General features: G+C 46.1%; 1 protein-coding gene across 1 annotated transcript in view; it reads left to right on the top strand.

The window, feature by feature from the left end:
* Positions 1–26,186, top strand: part of LOC142258517 (uncharacterized) — a 163,936-nt gene that overhangs the window by 117,438 nt on the left and 20,312 nt on the right. The window contains exon 19 of the mRNA XM_075331139.1: positions 21,042–21,194. Within this exon, the coding sequence (XP_075187254.1) occupies positions 21,042–21,194 (153 nt within the window). The remainder of the gene's footprint in view (positions 1–21,041; positions 21,195–26,186) is intronic.

Here is a 26,186-nt window from a genome sequence, read left to right on the forward strand (position 1 = left end):
AAACATACCGTTAGGGAATTTAGATTGTGAGCCCCAATGGGGACAGTGTTCCCAATGTATGTAAAGCGCTATGGAATTAATAGCGCTATATAAATGAATAAATATTATTATTGTTATTATTATTATTATTATTAATAATTATAATAATAATAATAAACAATCTTATTCTCGGAATAGAAATGCTGGGGTCCCTAAGAGGGTGGGAACCCTGAGAAATTACGCAGTTTGACTCCCCCCTAACGCCGACCCTGATTGTAACTAGGGCTTCTTTTTGGAGTAGGGTTTATACTTCAAGCATACTGCAAAAATCCTGTAAAAATCATGCTAGGGCTTATTTTCGGGGTAGGTCTTATTTTTGGGGAAACTGGGTACTAATAGATAAATTCATTACCTAACTCTAATCACTTAATATAGATGTCATTTTTAAATGCTTACTGATCAGGGAAAGAGACAGACAGACGGGGAAAGAGACAGACGGGGAAAGAGACAGACGGGGAAAGAGACAGACGGGGAAAGAGACAGACAAAGAGAGAAAGACAGAAAGTTACTATCCCGCGCAACGCTGGGTACTACAGCTAGTGTGTATATATATATACATATATATATAAATAATCTATATCTATACCTATCTATATATCTATCTATATCTTTAATCTCATATACATATATATCTATATACTGTATAGATAAAATATTTTCTTTCACAAATAGTTTTAAAGGGAACTTCATAAAGCCTCATAATATATTTGTTACACCTCTTGGGCTGAAAACAAAATCATTTGACACTAGAAATGTTCACGATGTTTCTGGTGTAAGTTGCAGTAAATTTACGGATCTTTCCTTGCCCACGGTAATTTGATAAACCCAATTCACTTTTTAGGAAAGGGGCCAGCACAGAATGTAAAATGTCTTTGAATTTTGTACAAATAAGTCTTGTGCTGTTTTAACTACCCTTTTAAAATGTAGTGCCTGATTGATTTGTGTAATCAGAGAGACGATTCACCAAAAAATAGTTCGCGCAGACATTAATTTCTTCAAAATATTGTTATTGAATTTTTGTGGAGGGAGGGAATAACAATACACACGAGTACGGTAATTTAGGCTACTTTCACACATCCGGTTTTTGCTCTGCGGCACAATACGGCGCTCTGCAGAAAAACCGCAACCGTTTTTTGCCGCTGGTTGCGGGTTTTTTTGCATAGAATTACATTAGTGCCGTATTGTGCCGCATGGGCTTGCGTTCGGTCCGGTTTTTGACGCATGCGGCAGATTTAGCCGATGCCGCGGCCGGATGGAACGTTGCCTGCAACGTTTTTTGCTCCGACAAAGAAAAACGCATCGCGCCGCATCCGGCCGCTGCGGCACATTTTTCAATGCATGCCTATGGACGCCGGATGCGGCAAAAAACGCATCCGGCCGCCGCATGCGGTTTCTTACACTGCGCATGCTCAGTAGAGTGCCGCAACCGGGAAAAAAAATCAGACGGGCCGCATGTAAAAACTTATGCAAAGGATGCGGTGTTTTCGCCGCATCCGTTGCATAGGTTTCACAGCCGGATTGAGCCGCACTGCTCAAACCGGATGTGTGAAAGTAGCCTAAGATATAAAGACATTCATTTCAAAACGATAATTGGATGAGTGATGGTGATCTAGGAAAGACTGTTGAAAGGTTTGCAAAGTGGGACATTTAGGCTATGTGCGCACTTACCGGATTTTGCCGCGGATTTTTCGCGGATTTGCTGCATGTTTCGCTGCAGAAAATGTTCATAACATCTCTGCAGTGAATCACCAGCAAATCCTATGGAGAAAAAAAATCCTGTGCGCACTGGGCGGAATTTGACAGCTGCATGTTTTGCTGCGGGAATCCCGCAGCAAAAACAAGTGCATGTCACTTCTTTTCCGCACATCGCTGCGGGATTTCACTCCATTGACTCCAATGTTAATCATGAAATCCCGCAGGGAATAACGCAGGCAGCAAATTCTGTGCGGTTCACTGCGTTTTCCTGCGTTATTCCCTGCGGTATTTCGCGGTTTACCTCCGGTAATGTACATCACTTGCTTGCGGTTTTGCAGGGAAGTGATGTCATTACAGGAAGAGGAAGCCGTGCAGAGTAAACACACACACAGATCACACACACACACATCACAGACACAGAACACATCACAGACATAGAACACATCACAGACATAGAACACATCACAGACATAGAACACATAGACACAGACACATAGAAAGAAAACGGAAATATAGGAAAAAAAAGGAACGTGGGCTCCGCTGCATATTTACCGTCCAGCCGAGGTAAGCACACAGCGGCGGCCCGGTATTCTCAGGCTGGGGAGGGAGAGGGGCAGGGTTAATGTCCCCCGCCTCACTCCCCCTCCCGCAGCCGAGAATATCAGCCGCAGCTGCCCCGGCACTGTCGCATGCATTATGCGGCAATACCGGCGTGTCCTCGGCTCTTCCTGCCGCCGTGTAGCAGTGGCGGCAAGGTAATACAAGGGGTTAATGGTGATGGGGGACCACCGCCATTAACCCCAGGCTTGATCATGGCAGCGTCTATGTGACAGCTGACATGATCAACCCGTAAGTAAAGTGAAAAAACACAGACACCAAAAATCCTTTATTTTAAATAAAACAAACAAGCCTCGTTCACCATTTTATTAACCCCTCCCAAACAAAGCTCCGGCGTAATCCACAGCTCCGGCGTAATCCACAGGTCCTGCACTGCTGACATCCAGCCGCGACTGTCACAGACACAGGCTGAATGCAGCAGACAGCAGAGGTAATTACCGGTCATTTCCCACGGCTGGTAATGTGAACTCACTGCCGACCGTGGGAAATGCAGCGATCTGTCATCTATCTATCCCTCTATCTATTCTTCTGTCTCTTTATCTATCTATCTATCTATCTACTATCTCAGAATTAAATGACTTTTTTTTTTTTCAATGTGCTTTATTGCATTGAATGCAATAAAGCACATCCCAACCCGCACGCGGCAATACCGCGAATAATACCGCGGTAAAACCGCAGCAAACCGCGGCAAACCGCATGCGGTTTTCGGGTGCGGTTTCCCGCGGTTTTTTACCGCGGGTGCGGTAATCTTTGAGAGCATGCGGAATTTTCTCAAGGAAATTTCATTTCCCAGTGCGCACAGAGCCTTAAGTTTTTGTTTTTAGTTTTTGTTTGTTTGTGTGTTTTTGCTTTTTTTTGTTAGTATAGACTTTTCCCTCCAGGTTGTGTATATGCATTTTTTTTAATTATATTTTTCCCTTATCTGTAGCTGCTATGACAACTACAATTACTGGGATAAATCACTCACTATTAGCGCAGCAATCCAGCAGCATAGCGGTGGCTTCAGCAGGAGCCTTATTATCATCAGGGGTATTCTAATGTTGTCAGACACACACAATATCAGGCGTTTGCCTATAAGCCCCTCAATAGTGCAGAAAAATAACATGACCACAGCACTCCATCAAAGTAAAAACAAGGTGTTGATTTTGTCTACCAAATTTTGCATCAACATGATACCTTTTCAAGCAATCAATAGTGGCATGTAATGTGATTTATATTGGATAATAACATCCTGTGATCAATTAAAAGAGGACTGTACTGTCACCAAACTTTGCATAAATACAGAAGAAGAAACTTTGCTTATCCAAAATAACAATGGGCACTCAAAGGGAAGGGGGAAAAAACTGAAGGATATAAATAGTTAACACTGAAATGTGAATATGCATTACTGCCCAGAAAACATGAAACATTTTGGGGAAAAATTCATTTACTTTGCAAATATAAATGGCCAAATTTACTTGAGCCCAGTTACCACGTCAAGGCGTAACTCTCAACTGAGTCCTAATCTAATTTATGCCTCTCTTCATGTCCGAACTGACTTTTTAGATGGGGTAGAAATGAACCTGCAAAAGAAAAGTTCTTCTATTTTGTATTATGGAGTAAAGTCCTTTGTCTATAATATAATAATATTTATTCATTTATATAGTGCTATTAATTCCACAGCGCTTTACATACTTTGGCAACACTGTCCCCATTGGGGATCACAATCTAAATTCCCTATCCGTATGTCTTTGGAGTGTGGGAGGAAACCGGAGAACCTGGAGGAAACCCACGCAAAACGGGGAGAACATACAAACTCCTTGCAGATGGTGTCCTTGGTGGGACTAGAACCCAGGACCCCAGCGCTGCAAGGCTGCAGTGCTAACCACTGAGCCACCGCAAGACTGCAGTGCTAACCACTGAGCCACCGTGCCGCCCGTCTGCGCACTCCTCCCAGTTGCTTCTGGTGTTTTAATTTTTCTTTTGCAGGTTCTTTTCTAGCCCATATGAGAGGTCAGTTTGGACACGAAGAGAGGCAGAAATTAGATTAGGACCCAGTTGAGAGTTATATCTTGGCATGGTAACTGGGCTCAAATAAATTTGGCCATTTATATTTGCAGAGTAACTCACTTTTTCCAAATTTTTTTTTCATGTTTGCTGGGCAGTAATGCATATTCACATTTCGATGTTCACTATTTACATTCTTCTGTTTTTTCCCCTTCCCCTTACTTGAGTGCAACTGTTAGTTTGGATAATATATGTTATGTTCAGTTTGCACCAGTGCAGACTAAAAGTTTGGGAAGAGCCGGCAATTCTTCTATTTTATAATGTAGCTTGTCAGAGAATTATTTTTTTCTCCACTTAGACACTTTTTACTCACTTTTGCCTCCCAAACTTGTCATCTACTCTGAAAGAAACAGTTTAATTCAGTCTTGCTCAAGACCAGGTAACCTCCTAGCACAGTGAGGGGTCAGGTTATGCAGCCAAAGTACATGGCTTGAGCCGCTGAGCTCAGTGATCGGCTGCAGCGGTGATGTGAGCTGTCGATATAACATCACGGTTGCAGCCAAAACACTGGGCAGACAGTTAGGGGTACTTTGCACGTTGCAACATCGCTACTGCGATCTCGTCGAGGTCAAATCAAAAGTGACGCACATCCGGCGCCAGTAACGTGTAAAGCCTAGATGCACCGATAAACGATCGCAAAAGCGTCGTAAATAGGTGATCTGTGTAGTGTCGGTCATTTCCATAATTTCGCTGCAGCGACAGGTACGATGTTGTTCCTCGTTCCTGCAGCAGCACACATCGCTGTGTATGAAGCCGCAGGAGCGAGGAACATCACCTTACCTGCGTCCCGCCTACAATGAGGAAAGAAGCAGGTGGGCGGGATGTTTACGTCCCGCTAATCTCCGCCCCTCCGCTTCTATTGGCCGCCTGCCTTGTGATGTCGCTGTGACATCGCACGACACGCCCCCTTAGAAAGGAGGCGGGTCGCCAGGCAGAGCGACGTCGCAGGGCAGGTAAGTGCGTGTGAAGCTGCCGTAGCGATAATGTTCGCTACGGCAGCTATCACAAGATATCGCATCTGCGACGGAGGCGGGGAGTATCGCGCTCGGCATCGCTACAATCGGCTAGCGATGTCGCAGCGTGCAAAGTACCCCTTAGGCTGGACCTAGGAGAGGGTGTTCATCATCTGATTTTGCTAATTTACATGACTGTAAAACGTTTGGATTCCACCTTTTGAAAAGTGGAAAACCCATTTAAGGGTATGTGCCAAAGATCATGGTGAAGAAGCTTTCTTCATGCAACGTATTTTCGCTGTGTTCTCCCACACAGGAGACTCAAATGTCTCTGCCTGAGAAATTGACATGCTGCAGATATGAAACCCACACTGCATTTAGTTTATGCAACATTAAAAAGCACAGTGGGCAGGAGATTTCTATAAATCCCATTCATTGTGCTTGTACTGTACAACGCAGCATTGTGGACTCAACGAAAACGCACTGTGTCCAGAACGCTAGTAACGCTGATCGTGGGCTTTACTACAAACAGTTCCCTGTATATGCGTCCCTCGTTGTGAGGCACATTGTTTTTTTTTTAAATGGTATTTTGTATGAGCAAGAAAATGTTAAAGTCTTTTGTAAACATGCTATATTTGAGTATATTGACTTTGTACATCTGGCCACAGATAGTACTTGGGCTTTGCCATTTTGATTCATAGTATTCTGACTTGATAAATAAAGCTTTGCTATTCGTCCTGTAGCCTTCACCTTTTTTGTATGAAAAAAAAATATTTGCTTTTCTTAGTTCTTGTGACATTCTCTTCCATGTGGTGCCATTGCTTGACAGCATGACATGAAAAGGGGTTTTCCTGTAGCCTTCACTTTTTTGTATAAAAAGAAAATATTTTCTCTCAGGTCTGCAGACCTTTATTTTCCATGTGGTGGCATTACTGACAGCATGAAATGAAAAGGGGTTTTCCTGTAGCCTTCACTTTTTTTGTGTGAAAAAAATAATTTTTTAGGTCTTGTGACATTTCTCTTCTATGTGGTGCCATTGTAGACAGCATGAGATGAAAATGGGTTTCCTTTGTTAACTAATCCCCTTTTACAGTCACCTGTTTAGGGAATAATTATACATACAGTACAGACCAATCATTTGGACACACCTTCTCATCTCTAGAACAACTGTTAAGAGGAGACTTTGTGCAGCAGGCCTTCATGGTAAAATAGCTGCTAGGAAACCACTGCTAAGGACAGGCAACAAGCAGAAGAGACTTGTGTGGGCTAAAGAACACAAGGAATGGACATTAGACCAGTGGAAATCTGTGCTTTGGTCTGATGAGTCCAAATTTGAGATCTTTGGATCCAACCACCATGTCTTTGTAGATTTGTAGAAAAGGTGAACGGATGGACTCTACATGGCTGGTTCCCGCCGTGAAGCATGGAGGAGGAGGTGTGATGGTGTGGGGGGTGCTTTGCTGGTGACACTGTTGGGATTTATTCAAAATTGAAGGCATACAGAACCAGCATGGGTACCACAGTATCTTGCAGTGGCATGCTATTCCATCCGGTTTGCGTTTAGTTGGACCATCATTTATTTTTCAACCGGACAATGACCCCAAACACACCTCCAGGCTGTGTAAGGGCTATTTGACTAAGAAGGAGAGTGACGGGGTGCTACGCCAGATGACCTGGTCTCCACAGTCACCAGACCTGAACCCAATCGAGATGTTTTGGAGTGAGCTGGACCGCAGAGTGAAGGCAAAAGGGCCAACAAGTGCTAAGCATCTCTGGGAACTCCTTCAAGACTGTTGGAAAACCATTTCCGGTGACTACCTCTTGAAGCTCATGAAGAGAATGCCAAGAGTGTGCAAAGCAGTAATCAAAGCAAAAGGTGGCTACTTTGAAGAACCTAGAATATGACATTTTCAGTTGTTTCACACTTTTTTAAGTATTTCATTCCACATGTTTTAATTCATAGTTTTGATGCCTTCAATGTGAATCTACGATTCGTGAAAATAAAGAAAACTCATTGAATGAGAAGGTGTGTCCAAACTTTTGGTCAGTACTGTACGTGTGGTTGAATTCTTGTTAGAGTCTTGTTCTGTAAACTTTATCTTTGCTAAAGTGTATTTATTTTTGCAACATGGTTTTGAATGACTTGAGTAGGAAAATTACTTTTTGGCTGGAAACATATCTATGCGAGTAAAATCGATCCGACTGGGCTGAAAAAAACTCGGCTAATTTTAGTTCACGTGAGGTGCGAGAGCAACGCAAGTGCAATGCTTTTTCTGAATAAATTATTGATTTTGCTCGCATGTGCGACACGTGTGTGTTGCGTTTGCGATGCTAGTTTCCTGCAACATATTAACTAGATAAAAGTGATTACACATGTGTCAGTTAATTTACCTTTGGGAATGTGATGTCACATTCATCTGTTGAATATTTAATGAGCATAGTTCCTGCCACACTCGCAAATGTGAACGCTGGTTCGTGTGTGTGATCCTTCTTTTAATCCGCTTCCATAGGGAATCATTGAGAAAAATGGTTCGAGAAACTTGCAAAAAAGCAGCATGCTGCGATTTTTTTTCTCAGTCCGATTTGGACTGAGAAAAAAAATCGCAGATGAGAGCTGAATCATTCACTAACATGTGTCCGATTCCAATGCGAGATTTTCTCGCATTGCTCTACTGCGAGAAACTCGCAAGTGAGAATCAGCCCTTATTGGGTGTGTAAAATAACAAATCTGGTTTGCAATCAATGGCCCACATTTTTGGGAGTATTTTGTGTCCTGTTGGGTGTGGGGTGTACTCATTTATACGGAGCACTATATACGGTTCCTAGCATGCTGTGTTTGTGAAAAGAGGCATATGAGGAGAAGGCGTGTGAGGTCTATAGAGTTAAGGCTGTTTTACACGCAGCGACATCGCTAGCGATGTCGCTGGTGAAAGCACCCGCCCCCGTTGTTTGTGCGTCATGGGCAAATCGCTGCCTGTGGCGAACAATATCGCTAGTACCCGTCACACATACTTACCTGCCGAGCGACGTCACTGTGGCCGGCGAACCACCTCCTTTCTAAGGGGGAAGTTCGTGTGGCGTCACAGCGGCGTCACACGGCAGGCATCCAATAGAAGTGGAGGGGCGGAGAGCAGCCGAAGGCAAGACACGCCCACCTCGTTGCCGGAGGATTCAGGTACGTTGTTGTTCGTCATCCATGGGGTGTCACATGTAGCGATGTGTGCTGCCTCAGGAACGACGAACAACCGGCGTTCAAAACCATCGATCAAAACGATCAATGATTAGGTGAGTATTTTTGATCGTTAACACTCGCTCGTAGGTGTCATACGCAACGACGTCACTAACAAGGCCGGATGTGCGTCATGAATTCCGTGACCCCAACAAGATCTCGCAGAGTTTCCACCTCTGTAACAGAGAGTATGGGGTACTTTACACGCTGCGACATCTAGGGATGTCGAGCGTGATAGCACCCGCCCCCGTCGTACGGCCGATATGTGGTGATCGCTGCCGTAGCGAACATTATCGCTACGGCAGCGTCACACGCACATACCTGTTCAGCGACGTCGCTGTGTCCGCTGAACAATCCCTCCCTCAAGGGGGAGGTGCGTTCGGCGTCATAGCGACGTCACCACGACGTCACTAAGCGGCCGCCCAATAGAAGCGGAGGGGCGGAGATGAGCGGGACGTAACATCCCGCGCCCACCTGCTTCCTTCCGCATAGCCGGTGGCGGCAGGTAAGGAGATGTTCGTTGCTCCTGCGGCTTCATACACAGCGACGTGTGCTGCTGCAGGAACGAGGAACAACATCGCTACTCACCAGACAACGATTTTTTGTTATTAAACGACCTCTTCAAAACAAACGATTTTTGTCTTTTTTGCGATCGTTTTAGGTCGCTCCAGCCTGTCACATGCTTCGATGTCGCTAACGGCGCCGGATGTGCGTCACAAACACAGTGACCCCAACGACATCGCTTGAGCGGTGTCGCAGCGTGTAAAGTACCCCTATCACTGACGCTTTCCTCATACGTCAGTGAGGTTTTCCTAATCTGGTCTTTATAGTCTCGCCAACCGGAATAATGTAAGTTATCTCAAAAAGTTGCTGACTTGTTTTTTTTCTTTTCTTCCTGCACCAGGATAGGTCCATACACGCAGAGGTAAATACGGTGCATTCATTATAATCCATTGTAGCAATGTATAATTTAAACCACAGTATGAAGAATAGTACAAGGCAGACTCCTGTTGTTTGCGGCGTGATTAGCTCCAGGGTATCATTTAGATTTAGATTTCCACATCCTATAAACCAGACTTTGCTGCAGAGATTTCATTACACCACATAACAATTGTTGTCAAGCTTTTGTATAGAATCCACGAAGGACGATGGATAAGGGCCATTTGTCTCCTTCTCTGCATAGTATACAATATTACAGATGGCAATGTCTCATAAATTGACTATGAATGCTTGTAGACGCCATTCACTGGCGGGGTAATGTATTTCCTACATTACATGTATAGCCTTGTATTATAAAATATCCCACACTTTTTTTTTTTTCCATTACAATCCATTTTATACTGATGCTAATGGTACAGTTCTCTGTGTTTTCGGTCAGTACCCCAAGTGAAAAAGACTAAAGGGGGCTTTACACGCTGCGACATCGCTAATGCGGAGTCGTTGGGGTCACGGAATTGGTGACGCACATCCGGCCGCATTAGCGATGTTGCTGCGTGTGACACCGATGAGCGATTTTGCATCGTTGCAAAAACGTGCAAAATCGCTAATCGGCGACATGAGGGTCCATTCTCAAAAATCGTTACTGCAGCAGTAACGAGGTTGTTCCTCGTTCCTGCAGCAGCACACATCGCTGCGTGTGACGCCGCAGTAACGAGGAAGCTCTCCTTACCTGCCTCCCAGCCGCTATAAGGAAGGAAGGAGGTGGGCGGGATGTTCCGGCCACTCATCTCCGCCCCTCCGCTTCTATTGGGCGGCCGCTCAGTGACGTCGCTGTGACGCTGCATGGACCGCCCCCCTTTGAAAGGAGGCGGTTCGCCGGTCACAGCGACGTCGCCGGGCAGGTAAGTATGTGTGACGGGTCTGCGCGATGTTGTGCGGCACGGGCAGCGATTTGCCCGTGTCGCACAACAGATGGGGGCGGGTACCCACACTAGCGACATCGGGACCGATATCGCAGCGTGTAAAGTAGCCTTAAAGCAATCTCCTCTTCATCCAGGAATAGCTGACAGTAGGGAACAGTGTATTATATTCAACGGTAAGGTAAATGTAGAAAAGCCTTTCCGACCATCGGATCAATATGATGTGGAAAGCTAGAGGTCTGTTCCTCATATTTATGCCATCCGCGTATGGATATTTATAGGTATCTCAATACCTAGGTATAGATTTTTACTAAAGGGCTTATCTTTTCCTCATGTTTAAAAAAAAATCTATAAGTGGGTCTTCTTCACCTACGAGCGATGATATTTAAAAGAAATATACATTTAACCTATGTGCACACTTTGCATTATTTTTTCGCGTTTTTTCATGCTTTTTTTCCTTGCAGATTTTAATCAATAGTCTATGAGAATCCTGACTTGCTGTGCACACGCTGCTTTTTTTTTTTTCTTGCAGATTTTTTTGCTAAAAAAAAAAGAAGCAGCTTGTCAATTGTTTCTGCGTTTTTTTTCTGCGTTTCTATTATCCTCTGCAATACTTTATCACTACAGGGGATTATAGTGCAACACTTCACACGCCGTACATACAGCATGGTGTGTGAGGCTCTCCGTAGATCAGTAACCTGGGGTCGTCATGGTGACAACTTGGGGTTACCATAGCAGCAATCGGGTCCCTGAGACCGCATTACAGGGACCAGATTGCCAGGGAGAGGTAAGGCTGCTTTCACACTTGCGTTGAATGGCATCCGTTGCTATCCGCCGCCTTGAGGAATTACGGTAACCATTGCAGGAATCAGTTTTCTTCCTCATAGACTTCTATTAGCTACGGATAGCAACGGATGGCCTTGCGTTGCATCCGTCAGGCAACGCTGCGTTGCATCCGCCTGGCGGAAGGAATGCTGCATGTAGCGTTTTTCTGCGCATGGTGGAGTCTCAAAAAACCGCAACCTGCAGGATTCCGTCGGCGTCCGTTGTTTTTATAATGGACGCCTATGGTGGCGGATTCCTTTAGAATCCGTCATTTGACGGATTCCATTAACGCAACCATCTTTACACAACTGCACATGCCCAGATGTGTAAAGTCAAGGAAAAAAACTATAATGGATTGCGTTATTTTTTACGATCCGTAGCATCCGTTGTGTCACTATATGCAACGCATCCGTTGCATCCATCATACAACGCAATGCAACGGATGCCGTTCAACGCAAGTGTGAAAGCACCCTAAGCGATTCCTCTCCCTGCCTCCTGAATGCTGCAATCACTTTGATCGCAGCATTCAGGGGGTTATACTAAGGGAGCGGCACAGGCACTGTTCCGGGCAGTGAGAGCCGGGTCACGGCTGTAATATCAGCCGGAGACCCGGCGGCGTTTGCGGGGGTATAGTGCCTGAACCCCCGCAATTGCCATGGCTAAAACACATAAAAGCCAGAAAAACACGTATGAAAAAACACGTAAATGCAATAAAAAAATTGGCATTTTTTAGCTGCTTTTTTTCCTGCCAAAACATGCGTTTATGTGCAGAATAGAAGCACACAAAAAAGCAACATGGACACATAGCCTTATTAGTATTAAAACCACCTGCCTATCTTTATGTAGGTCCACCATAACAGCTCCGACCAACCTATAGAGGCATGAACACCTCTGAAGGTGTCCTGCTATCAGACCTAAGCAGCAGGTACTTGGGGTTTCTTTGTCGCTCCATTGGGAGACCCAGACAATTGGGTGTATAGCTACTGCCTCCGGAGGCCACACAAAGTATTACACTCAAAAGTGTAAGGCCCCTCCCCTTCTGGCCATACACCCCCAGTGGGATCACTGGCTCACCAGTTTTGTGCTTTGTGCGAAGGAGGTCAGACATCCACGCATAGCTCCACTGTTTAGTCAGCAGCAGCTGCTGACTATGTCGGATGGAAGAAAAGAGGACCCATACTAGGGTCCCCAGCATGCTCCCTTCTCACCTCACTTTCTGTCGGCGGTGTTTGTAAGGTTGAGGTACCCATTGCGGGTACGGAGGCTGGAGCCCACATGCTGCTTTCCTTCCCCATCCCCTCAGGGCTCTGGGTGAAGTGGGATCATATCGGTCTCCAGGCACTGAGACCGTGCTCCATCCACAGCTCCTGGGAATCTGCTGGACATGGAGCGGAGTATCCTCAGGGACATGGCCCTGCTACGTTGAGGTACTCTGTGTCCCTGTGGGGACCGCGCACGGACACACGGCAGCATTGCTGGGTGTGTTAGTGCGCCAGGGACGGCGGCGCTGCCCGCACTAGTGCCATCGCACACTACAGCTTGCTGGGAGTGTTAGTGTATTAGGGGACTACCGCGCTAACCGCCGTTGCCATTTTTATTTCGGGCGCGGCTGGGACTTGTGGTGCGCCGGGGACTTCCGCGCCGACCAAGGCTTATATGCCGGCCGCGCTTATCACTCGAGTCCCCGGCTTGCGCGGCCTAGTCTCACTTCGTTTCCGCCCACAGACCTGCCAGTCAGGGTAGGGGCGTGACGCTGCACAGCACGGCAGCGCTGAGAGCTGGAGTATGCTTTGCATACTCCACCCCTCTCACTGTGTGCACTGTGAAACCGGCAGCGCTGAGAGCTGGAGTATGCTTTGCATACTCCACCCCTCTCACTGTGTACACTGTGAAGCCGGATTCCCGCATTTTCTCAGGCACGCCCACGGCTTCCTCCTCTACAGGACGCCGGCAGCCATTCTTGTCAGTGTTTTCTGTAGCGACAGAAGAGACAAGTTTGGGAATCCCTGGCAGGGATTCGGATAGTCACACAACCGCTGTGACCAGGCGTTAAGCAGCACCTGTGGGGCTGACTCCACTAGTGCCGAAGTGCACATATACATATATGCTTATTCACTATGCATTGCACTGTTTAGCTGCATTTTTGTATATACCCTCCTTGATTGTGCAGAGGACATAACATCATATTGTCTGTGTAAAACAGAGGTGCAGAAGCACATGTTTTCTATGCAGCCGGTACAGCATGTACGGCTATATGGCCGGCAGTGTACATAGACCCCCATTGTATACTACGGAGTCTCTGCTAATCGTCAGGACATGGGGACGGAGCCTGCAGTATTTACTGACAGATCTTCTGAGACTATGGCAATGATACTAGAAGCCTTGCAGTCCAGACAAGTCTCTCAAATCCATGGCCACTGTTCATTCATTATCCATGGTCCCCTTCAGTGGGAACAGCTTTGAGCTCCGAGGGTGTCATGTGCTTCCCAGAGTGACGGCTCTGACACGGACGACAGTCCCAGACAGCCTGAGAGGCTCACTATGAGCGGCCCGCGACTTCATCACACTAGTCAGGGTCCCAGCAAGCGGACTCTCTGTGTGATGTGGCGGAGGTAGCTGCTCAAGATCTAATCCTGAGACCGATCTCAATCTGGATACACCTGATGGTGACGCCATAGTCAATAATCTCATAGCGTCCATCAATAGAATGTTAGTTATTTCTCCCCCAGCTCCTCCGGTGGAAGAGTCAGCTACATAGCAGGAGAAATTCCATTCACGTATCCCAAGCGTAAATTAAATACTTTCCTTGGCCACCCTGACTTTACACAGGCAGTCCAGGAACACCACGCTTATCCAGTTAAGCGCTTCTCCAAACGGCTGAGGATACACGTTATCCCTACCCCCTGACGTGGGCAATGGCTGGACCCAGTGTCCCAAGGGGCATCCTCCAATCTCCAGCTTGCAGCTAGATCCATAGTTGCAGTGGAAGATGGGGCTGCACTTAAAGATGCCACTGACAGACAGAGGGATCTCTGGTCGAAATCCATCTATGAGGCTATCGGCGCGCTGTTAGCTCCAGCATTCGCAGCCGTAGAGGCACTCCAAGCTACTTCAGCTTGTCTTACACAGATGCACACGGTCACACGTACATCTGTTCCGCAAGTGTCATCCTTAACCGCTCAAATGTCTGCATTTGCGTCTTATGCGATTAATGCTGTCCTAGACTCTACGACCCGTACGGCAGTGGCGTCCGCTAACTCCGTGGTTTTTACACAGGGCCTGGGTGTTAACTGAATGGAAGGCAGATTCTGCTTCCAAAAAAGGGCTTAACCAGTGTGCCTTGTTCTGCTGACCGACTGTTTAGTGTGCGTGAGATGTAATCATTAAACAGTTCAAGAGTAAGGATTCTTCCTTGCCTCAGCCCAGACAAAACAAATCCCAACATACCAAGGGACAGTCGGGGTTTTCGGTCTTTTCAAGGCTCGGGCAGGTCCCATTTTCTCCTCGTCCAAAGAGGACTCAAAAGGATCAGAGGAGCTCAGTTTCTTGGCGGGCTCAGTCACGCCCAAAAAAGACAGCCTGAAAACCCGCTTCCAAGAGGCTTCCTCATGACTTGCGGCCTCCTCTCTCCGCATCCTTGGTCGGTAGCAGGCTCTCCCGCCTTGGCGACATTTAGCTGTCACAGGTCAAAGACCGTTGGGTGAGAGACATTCTGTCTCACGGGTACAGGATAGAGTTCAGTTCTCGTCCTCCAACTCAATTCTTCAGAACTTCTCCACCTCCCGACCGAGCCGATGCTCTTCTGCAGGCGGTGGGCACTCTAAAGGCACAACGAGTGGTGACCCCCGTTCCTCTTCAGGAACAAGGTCACGGTTTTTACTCCGAATTATTTGCGGTGCCAAGAAAGGACGAGTATTTTCGTCCGGTTCTGGATCTAACACGGCTCAACCAGCTCGTGAACACCAGGCGGTTCCGGATGTAATCCCCCCGCTCCGTCATCGCCTCAATGTTTCAAGGAAATTTCCTAACATCGATACACGTCAAGGATGCTTATCCCCACGTGCCGATTGATCCAGAGCTCCAGCGTTTCTACGCTTTGTTATAGGACGCGAACACCTTCAGTTCGTAACTCTGCCTTCCGGCTGGCGATAGCCCCACGGGTCTTCGCTAAGGTCATGGCAGCAGTAGTACCAGTCCTGCAATCTCAAGGTCACTCTGTGATCCCGTATTTGGGAGATCTACTTGTCAAGGCACCCTCTTAAGGAACATGCCAACACAGCCGAACGTTGCGCTGGAGACTCTCCAGAGTTCGGGTGGATCATCAACTTTTCAAAGTCAGATCCGACCCCGGGCCAATCACTAACATATCTAGGCATGGAGTTTCATACTCTCTCAGCGATAGTGAAGCTTCCGCTAGACAAACAGCGTTCACTACAGACAAGGCTGCAATCTCTCCTTAGGATCAGTCGCACACATTGAGACGCCGCATGCACTTCTCACGTAAGATGGTAGCAATGGCGGCAGTCCCTTTCGAGCAGTTTCATCTGCGTCCACTACAATGGGACATTCTCCGCCAATGAGACGGGAGGTCGACGCCCATCGACAGAGACGTCTCCCTTTCTCAGGCGGCCAAAGAATCTCTACGGTGGTGGCTTCTTCCCACCTCAGGGTCAGAAAAAAGGTCCTTACTACCCCCATCCTGGGCGGTAGTTACGACAGGCACGAGTCTATCAGAGTGGAGAGCAGTTTTTCTCTACCACAGGGCTCAAGGTACGTGGATTCAGCAAGAGTCCACCCTTCAGATCAATGTTCTGGAAATCAGAGCAGTGTATCTTGTCCTACAAGCCTTCCAGCAGTGGCTGAAAAGCAAGCACATCCGAATTCAGTCGGATATCTCCACAGCGGTGGCATACATCAACCACCACGGAAGAACACGCAGCCGGCAAGCCTTCCAGGAAGCCGGCGGATTCTGACGTGGGTGGAAGACACGGCATCCACCATATCCGCAGTTCACATCCCAGGCGTGGTAAACTAGGAAGCAGACTTCCTCAGTCGCCAGGGTATGGACGCAGGGGAATGATTTCTTCACCCGGACGGGTTTCAGGAGATCTGTCGCCGCTGCGGGATGCCGGACGTCGACATAATGGCGTCACGGCACAACAACATTGTTCCGGCTTCATAGCACAGTCTCACGATCATCGAGCTCTGGCGGCGGACGCCTCAGTTCAACATTGGTCGCAGTCCCGGCTACCTTATGTGTCCCACCTCTGGCATTGTTGTCCAGAGTGCTGCGCAAGATCAAGTCCGACTGTCGCCGCGCCATCCTCGTCGCTCCAGATTGGCCGAGGAGGTCGGGGTTCCCGGATCTGTGGTACCTCACGGCAGGCCAACCGTGGGCACTACCAGACCGACCAGACTTGCTGTTTCAAGGGCCCTTTTTTCCATCTGAACTCTGCGGCCCTGAACATGACGGTGTAGCCATTGAGTCCTGGATCCTAGCGTCTTCAGGATTATCCCAGGAGTGGTTGTCACCATGACGCAGGCCAAGAAGCCAACGTCCGCCAAGATCTACCACAGCTCGTGGAAGATATTCTTATCTTGGTGCTCTGCTCAAGGAGTTTCACCCTGGCCATTTGCATCGCATATTTTTCCTTCCTTCCTACAATCTCGGTTGGAAAATGGTTGGTCGCTCAGCTCCCTTAAAGGACAAGTGTCAGCGCTATCTGTATTTTTTCAGAAACGCCTAGCCGACTTCCGCAGGTACGCACGTTCCTGCAGGGAGTTTGTCTTCTCATCACTCCGTACAAGCGGCCGTTAGAGATCTGGAGTCTGAACAAGGTTCTAATGACTCTCTTGAAGCCGCCTTTCGAGCCTTTGAAAGTTGTTTCCCTTTTCCGTCTTTCACAGAAAGTGGCCTTTCTAGTAGCGGTCACGTCTCTTCAGAGAGTGTCCGAGCTAGCAGCGCTGTCATGCAAATCTCCATTCCTGGTCTTTACCAGGACAAGGGGGTTCGGCGTCCGATTCCGGACTTTCTCCCTAAGGTGGTATCCCACTTTCATCTCAATCAAGATATCACCTTACCTTCTTTGAGTCCTCATCCAGTCCATCAATTTGAAAAGGATTTGCATCTGTTGGATCTGGTGAGAGCACTCAGGATCTACATTCCCGCACGGCGCTCCTGTGCCGCCCGGATGGACCCTTTGTCCTTGTCGCTGGTCAGCGTAAAGGGTCGCAAGCTTCCAAATCCACCCTGACTCGGTGGATCAAGGAACCAATTCTTGAAACCTACCGTTCTGCTAGGCTCCCGGTTCCCTCAGGGCTGAATGCCCATTCTACCAGAGCCGTGGGTGCGTCCTGGGCATTACGGCACCAGGCTACGGCTCAGCAGGTGTGCCAGGCACCTATCTGGTCGAGTCTGCACACTTTTACCAAGCATTATCAGGTGCATACCTACGCTTCGGCAGACGCCAGCCTAGGTAGACAAGTCCTTCAGGCGGCGGTTGCCCACCTGTAGGACAGGGCTGTTTGACGGCCCTATCACGAGGTATTCTTTTACCCACCCAGGGACTGCTTTTGGACATCCCAATTGTCTGGGTCTCCCAATGGAGCGACAAAGAAGAAGGGAATTTTGTTTACTTACCGTAAATTCCTTTTCTTCTAGCTCCAATTGGGAGACCCAGCACCCGCCCTGTTTTCTTAGGGTTTTTTTCGGTACACATGTTGTTCATGTGAATGGTGGCAGTTCTCCGATGTTTCTTCGGATTGAATTGGTCTTTAAACCAGTTATTGGCTTTCCTCCTTCTTGCTTTTGCACTAAACTGGTGAGCCAGTGATCCCACTGGGGGTGTATGGCCAGAAGGGGAGGGGCCTTACACTTTTGAGTGTAATACTTTGTGTGGCCTCCGGAGGCAGTAGCTATACACCCAATTGTCTGGGTCTCCCAATTGGAGCTAGAAGAAAAGGAATTTACGGTAAGTAAACAAAATTCCCTTCTTTATCATCATCATCATAAAGGTAAAATTGCAAAGAGCTTTGAAAAACAACTTTAAAATGTACTTGTTATTAAACATCCTGTCTGTTCTCAACAATGGAGTAATTTTTAATTTTTAGTTCACCTCTTGTTGCCCAGGTTATCGGCCACTGCTACAGGCTACCAGCAGTGGTCGGTCTCTTAGGGAAGGAGCAGAACACATGCAAGCTTTCCTGTAGAGGTTGTAAGCGCTAGATCTGGGTCTGGCAGTCTTTATAGAATCAGACTGTTAAAGCCCCGTTACACGTAACGACATCGATAACGAGATGTCGTTGGGGTCACGAAATTCGTGACGCACATCCGGCCTAATTAGCGACGTCATTGCGTGTGACACCTATGAGCGACCGCTAACGATCCCAAATACTCACCAAATCGTTGATTGTTGACACGTCGTTCATTTTCAAAATATCGTTGCTCGTTCTTGATGCAAGTTGTTCGGCGTTCCTGAGGCAGCACACATCGCTACGTGTGACACCTCGGGAACGAGGAACAGCACCGTACCTGCGTCCTCCGGCAACGAGGTGGGCGTGACTTTCATGCGATTGCTTTCCGCCCCTCCGCTTCTATTGGTGGCCCGCTGTGTGATGTCGCTGTGAATCCGCACGAACCGCCCCCTTAAAAAAGAGGTTGATCGCCAGCCACAGCGACGTCGTTAGGAAGGTAAGTTTGTGTGACGCGTACCTGCGATATTGTTCGCCACTGGCAGCGATTTTGCCCGAGACGCACGAACAACGGGGGTGGGTGCGATCGCTAGCGATGTTGCAGCGTGTAAAGCGGCCTTTAGAGTTGGAATGGATCTCCTGGATCATCTGGTCCAACCCCTTGTTCAAAGAAGGATTCATTAAATTTTCCCGCATAGAATAGAATCCTAGGATGGTAGAGTTGTAAGGGACCTCCCGAGTCATCTGGTCCAACCCACTGCTCAATTCTGCATTCACTAAATCGTCCCACACAGAATAGAATCATAGGATGGTAGAGTTGGAAAGGACTACCTGGGTCATCTGGTCCAACCCCCTGCTTATAGTAGGTTTCACTAATTCGTCCCACACAGAATAGAATCCTAGGATGGTAGAGCTAGAAGGGACCTCCTAGGTTATCTGGTCTTTGGTGTCCCTGTGCTCCTCTGATGCTACAAAGGCAAAGCTGCCTTTGCTTGCCGCACTGGAGAATGCTCAGTTTTAGCTAGTAGGCATGACAATACCACTGGTTTGAACAGTTAGTCAAGCAGGAGTGCAACACCCCTCTGTAAGCAGAAAGATAGGAGCAGAGGAGCAGTGCGTTCCTGGTGAGGAGAATGTTGCAACCCCTTAAGTCCTGTAAATGGTGAGATGAGGCTTCAATGGATCTGGCTTCTTTTTTTCAGCACCTCCTACAGATAGAAGATTGGATTGTGAGCTGGGAAATTTGGATGTCAAATTAAAGGGAATCTGTCAGCAGGTTTTTGGTACCTCATTTGACAGAAACATAATGTAGGCAAATCGATCCTGAATACAAAGGTGTATCACATAGATTATTGGGTGCAGCTGTTCTCACACAATCAAAGAATTGAGTTTTAAGCATGTAGCTGAGCCCAGGGAGCTGTCCCGCCTAAACCAGGCTTTCAATAGAGATTGAGGTGTTAATCACAGCTGGGGGCATGCCACACTGCTCTGCACTTCAGTTTCCAATCCTGCAATGTTAATCACAGGGTAATAAAACCAATAGTTTAAGTAAACATTTGCACACACAAATAAGAGAGGCATAGTTGCTTTTTGGTTTTTTTTTTTACCCCCTAAATCATGTTGTCCGCAGCTTACATAGTAAAAACCTGCTGCCAGATTCCCTTTAACACTTTGAACTCTGTCATGTTGCTCAAACCATTCCTGAACAATGCAGTTTGGTAAGATAAATATTCCAGCTGATAAAGAGGCCAATGCCATTAAAGAATACGACCACCAAAGGGATATAGGTGGAGATATGTGTGAAAGTGTTACAGTATTGCTTCTGTGGTACTGAACTTACATGCTTCCCACTAAGCGTATCCATAAGCTGCTCAACAGTTAATCAGTCCACCACTTTATATCGGCACTGCTGTTTTCTAGTCATCACAAGCCGTTTTTTATTAAAGTTGCTCTGATCCTAAAGGCTCTGTTACACGCAACGACATATCTAACGATATGTCGTCGGGGTCACGGAATTCGTGACATACATCCAGCGATATCGTTGCGTGTAACAGCTAGGAGCAAGTGTTAACGATCAAAAATACTCACCTAATCGTTGATCGTTGACACATCGTTCATTTTCAAAATCTCATTGGTCGTTGTGGCCGTAGGCAGCACACAACGCTACGTGTGACACCCCGGGAATGACGAACAACAGCTTACCTGCGTCCTCCGGCAACGAGGTGGGCGTGTCGATAATGCGGCTGGTCTCCGCCCCTCCGCTTCTATTGGTCGGTTGCTGTGTTACGTCGCTGTGACGGCGCATGAACCTCCCCCTTAACAAAGAGGTTGTTCGCCACCCACAGCGATGTCGCTAGGAAGGTAAGTTGGTGTGACGCATGTTAGCGATATTGTGCGCCACGGGCAGCGATTTGCCCATGACGCACAAACGACGGGGGCGGGTGCGCTCACTAGCGACATCGCTTGTGATATCGTAGCGTGTAAAGTTCCCTTTACACTTAATAATTGTGTCCCTATCAATATAGCATCATCACACAAGCGCCTGGGAATATGTATGATATTTAGCAGCTCTTTCTTCTTCTTCAGGCCCAGGGTCTTCTTCAGAGAGCCTGGAACCAGTTTACCGTGGCCTTGGACATTGATGCAAGAAGTATGCTGGGATTTGAGGGCCGCTCTATTGTAAATTTGCAGATAGGAGACACGTTTGCCGCTCTGCAGGACATGAATGCTGCATTAAAGGTGATCCTGACACACCACAATTTTAATATTGTGTAATATTAACAGAAATGTATCAGTCTTGTGTAATGTTTTTTTTTTTCCGGTGACTGCTTAACTGTTACCACGCTATATTGTGCATATGAGGAGTCAGGAGATTCATAAATATAATCTAAATAACATTAATGATGTAATTCTGTAACTAATTGTCAGAAATCTTCTGCTTTTTAAGGCTCTTCTGTAGCAGATAAATGTTTCTGGAAGAGATAAGTGACGTGCCTCATCTTGCTTCCAGCTATAACTAATGATTGAACATGCTACTTCTTTTAATCATTTCAAGGTTTCCGAACCCTGAAGCAGTTCAGAGAACGCTGCACATGTGCACAGCAATTTCAGGCAGGCACATACCCATAGAAACATTTTTTTACACAGGCAAATTAAACATGGGTGGTTATCACCTATGGATTTATAGTTTTTTGTATGCATTATTTAATGCCATCTAGCCACTCAAATAATAGGTTGACGGAACAGGAGAACATTTGAAGTTTTCATATTGGTGTTTTTGATGATGGCGGAAAATGCCTTAGAACGACAACAAATGCCATGATGAAGTTAGTTTGTGTAGCGCTGGTGTCCCTGCACTACTCTGCCTGCCAACTCACTTCCATGGCCAGGCTGCGCCCTGCCTCGCCTCCTCGCGGTCCTCCACACGGGTCTCTCCTCTTCCCTCCTGCTCCTGGGGCATGTTCATGCTGCACAGATTTCCCGGCAGTGCACTTAGGGCGTTCACGTTCACTCTCTTAAAGAGCCAGTGCATCTATTTCCGAGAGGCACTAGGTACTTAAGGCATACTCCCACTAGGGGAGAGGCCTGAGCAACATGGTCAGTTAGTGCCAATGCCAACAGAGCTGATGCCGGTCTTACTAGCTAGTGTTCAGGTCCAGTTTGTACACTGCTCACTTCCCGTACCTGTGTCTCATAGATGGCAGTATCTGCTGTGCCATCCATACCGGCTGGTATCTGCCATGCCATCTGTACTTGTCCTCGTCTATTGTCCTGTTTTTACCCACAATCCCAGCTGCACCTGTCAGCACTAGAGACTCTGCCGGTCCGTACCTGACCCTAAGGGGCCCTTTGCACACTACGACATTGCAGGTGCGTTGTCGGTGGGGTCAAATCGAAACTGACGCACTTCCGGCGTCGCTCTCCACATCGTAGTGTGTAAATCATTTTAACTACGATTACCGAGCGCAAAAGCGTCGGTATCATATGATCGGTGTAGCGTCGCTCATTTTCATTATTTTGGCTGCTGCGACGGTACGATGTTGTTCCTCGTTCCTGCGGCAGCACACATCGCTGTGTATGAAGTCGCAGGAGCGAGGAACATCTGCTACCTGCGTCCCGTCTGCAATGCGGAAGGAAAGAGTTGGGCGGGATGTTTACGTCCCGCTCATCTCCGCCCCTCAGCTTCTATTGGCCGCCTGCCGTGTGACGTCGCTGTGACGCCAGACGACCCGCCCCCTTAGGAAGGAGGCGGGTCGCCGGCCAAAGAGCGACGTCGCAGGGCAGGTGAGTGCATGTGAAGCTGCCGTAGTGATAATGTTCGCTACGGCAGCTATCACCATGATATCGCAAATGCAACGGGGGCGGGGACTATCGCGCTCGGCATCGCAGCATCGGCTTAGTAGTCGTAGCGTGCAAAGGGCCCCTAAGGGTCAGCTGCCACAGTCCTGAACACTGCCCTGGGTTTGACACCAGTAGGCACTTAGTCAAGCGTCTCCCATGTTAGGGTAAGCCCGGGTTCCCTCTGTGATCCAGTGGGTCCACTCCCACTCGCCGCCTCATCACCTACACTATGCATACCAAACTACTTGACCTGATTTGGCCTGTATCGGATAGCTTCTTTAGGCAGCTTATGTACAAATTTGTGGCATCCATGTGGTCTAACATACACCATCACAATTTATCATGCAGTTAAAGCAAGGATTTGTATACTTTATTAAATTTTAAGGGGTTTACAATAACAGGGGAGGGGGTAATTGAAGTATTTAAAATGCATTCTTAAAAATATTGTTGAAATAACAAAGAAAGGGAAGAGGAAGGGAAGAAAGGGTAGGCTAAAAGTGGATGGCAAGGGGTATTCGAGGGGAAGTGGGAATGGAAGGAGTTAGGGAATATAAAGGGGGAGGAGAAAGGGAAGGAGGAAGACGTTGAGGCAATTTGTTAAGTTTCAAAGTCAAGCAAGATTATAAACTCATATTCATTTAGCACAGTATATAAACACATTCGGAAATAACATATTACATTTATATTATTTAGATAATGTCAAGGAACTAATTCAAAACAAGGTTTGGCATGTATTTCTGGGACCAAAGACACCATCCTATTTTATATCTTTGATAGTTTTTTTCTTTTAACGCAATATTATACTCATATAAATTATGAGCTGAAACCCTGTCCGTAACTTCTGAAATAGATGGGATTCTTTCTTCTCTCCAGTTGGCTGCTAATAAATTCTTAATAACTAAGAAAATGTGACAGACAATGTATCTATACTTTTTCTCATATTCTTCTAACCCTATGGAAAGAATAACCAATTCTGGAGTAAGATTTATATCTTTTGTAGTCAATTGCTTTAAGAGGTCTCTGACTTTCTTCCATAAGGGTTTAAGTAAAGGACATCCCCAGAAAATGTGGATAAAGGATCCATTTTTCCCGCAACCTCTCCAACATAGTGGTGAGTTTTCAGCAGAAAACTTGCACAACTTTAGAGGGGTATAGTACCATCTGGAATACACTTTATAATATGTCTCCTGAAGAGAAGCACAGGTTGCAGTTGCATAAGTTGTTTCCAGAGCTTGTTTCCATGTACTTATAGGGAATTCCTTGTGCAAATCTTTCTCCCAATTATTTAGGTTTAGCTTTTTCTCAAATTCATAATCTTCATTTAGCAAGGAATATATATTACTGGTTTTCCAAATAATTTGGTTTAATGGATTATTCAATAAATTTATTAGGGGTTTAGGAAGCTGAAATCTAGGTTTTTTGTTTGTAAGAAAATTTTCTATACGGTACCAAATTTTTTTCTCTTTATTTGGGATGTTGAATTTAATTTGTATGTTTTTGAAGGGCAAGATTTTGTTATTTTCTATTAGGTCGAGAAAATTGTTTATGTTGTATTGTTTCCATTTTATTATGTTCATTTTGGGAGTCAGAATTTGTATTGTTTCAATTGGGCAAGATTTAATATCCTCCAAAGGCACATTATCTTTCATCAATGTTTTTAATAGGGATTTCCATGCCCATAGTTCTGCTTTACTTGTTTGAAATTTAGTTAATGTTTTTTGTGTGTTTAAAAGTTGGGCCAAAATGATATCTGATTTGGGAATGTTTCGATTATAATGTTTTTCTATATGTACCCAACTATTTTTAAATTCGGTAATTAGACTATTTTGGGTCTGTTTAATGAGACTAGTTAAATAATAAGCGTAAATATTCGGTAAACCTAGGCCTCCATTCCTCTTATGTTTACATAAAATGTTTTGGGAAATTCTAGGTTTCTTATTTTGCCAGATGAATAGTGATAACTGAGATTGTAGTTTCTGGATCCAGTGCTTAGGAATTGTTGTTGTTAAACATCGGAATAGGTATAGAATTTTCCGCAAAATAATAGATTTATATGATATGACCTTTCCCATCCATGAAACTTCAGTCATCTTTAAATTTTTCAATTCATTTTGGATGTTGTTTAATAATGGGGTAATGTTCATAGATACAATTTTTTGGTTGGGTTTGTAATGTATATCCCTAAATATTTCAATTTTTCAGTTTCCCACTTGAAGGCAAATTCCTTCTGAATACAATCTTTTAAATCAGGGTCTATGTTATAACCCAAAATTTGGGACTTAGAATAATTGATTTTATGATGATTTTTGATGAGAAATCATCCAGAATATTAATTGTATTTCTAAGTGACTCTAGTGGGTCGGTCATACTAAGAATTACATCGTCAGCATATAGTGTGATTTTATACTGTTTGTGATTTGTGGAAATACCTTTTATATTTTCTCTTACTCTAATGTTTTCAGCTAGGGGTTCCATCATTAAGGCAAATAATAAAGGAGAGAGTGGGCAGCCCTGTCTGGTTCCATTGCTTATAGAAAAATTACTAGAGAGGAAGTTATTGACGTAGATTTTTGCAGTGGGTTGGGAATAAATTTCTAATATTAATTTTAATATCTGACCATTAAATCCAAATTTTTTCAAGGTTGCTATCATGTAACCCCAAACGGCCAAAGAGCTACGTCGCAGGGCAGGTGAGTGCATGTGAAGCTGCCGTAGCGATAATGTTCGCTACGGCAGCTATCACCATGATATTGCAAATGCGACGGGGGCGGGGACTATCGCGCTCGGCATCGCAGCATCGGCTTAGTAGTCGTAGTGTGCAAAGGGCCCCTAAGGGTCAGCTGCCACAGTCCTGAACACTGCCCTGGGTTTGACACCAGTAGGCACGTAGTCAAGCGTCTCCCATGTTAGGGTAAGCCCGGGTTCCCTCTGTGATCCAGTGGGTCCACTCCCACTCGCCGCCTCATCACCTACACTATGCATACCAAACTACTTGACCTGATTTGGCCTGTATCGGATAGCTTCTTTAGTCAGCTTATGTACAAATTTGTGGCATCCATGTGGTCTAACATACACCATCACAATTTATCATGCAGTTAGAGCAAGGATTTGGGTGGTGGGATTATTGTAGAAATCTAAGGAGCTATATGATAGATTTACTGTTTAATGTTTTGCACCACACAGTGTGAGCTCCGGCTTTCACAAATGTTAGGTGCTTGTAAACTTATTTTACATAAGACATCCAGCTGCCATGATCTGCACAACCACGATATGGAAGATTCAATTAAAAATTGGGACAAACAAAATGAGAGGTCATACAGTGCAGATTAGATAGGAACTACATGCACATAAACTATAACAGATAGAAAAGTGCCATCTGCTTAACATAGC

The sequence above is a fragment of the Anomaloglossus baeobatrachus genome, chromosome 12 (assembly GCF_048569485.1).
Source record: "Anomaloglossus baeobatrachus isolate aAnoBae1 chromosome 12, aAnoBae1.hap1, whole genome shotgun sequence".
Classification (NCBI taxonomy): domain Eukaryota; kingdom Metazoa; phylum Chordata; class Amphibia; order Anura; family Aromobatidae; genus Anomaloglossus; species Anomaloglossus baeobatrachus.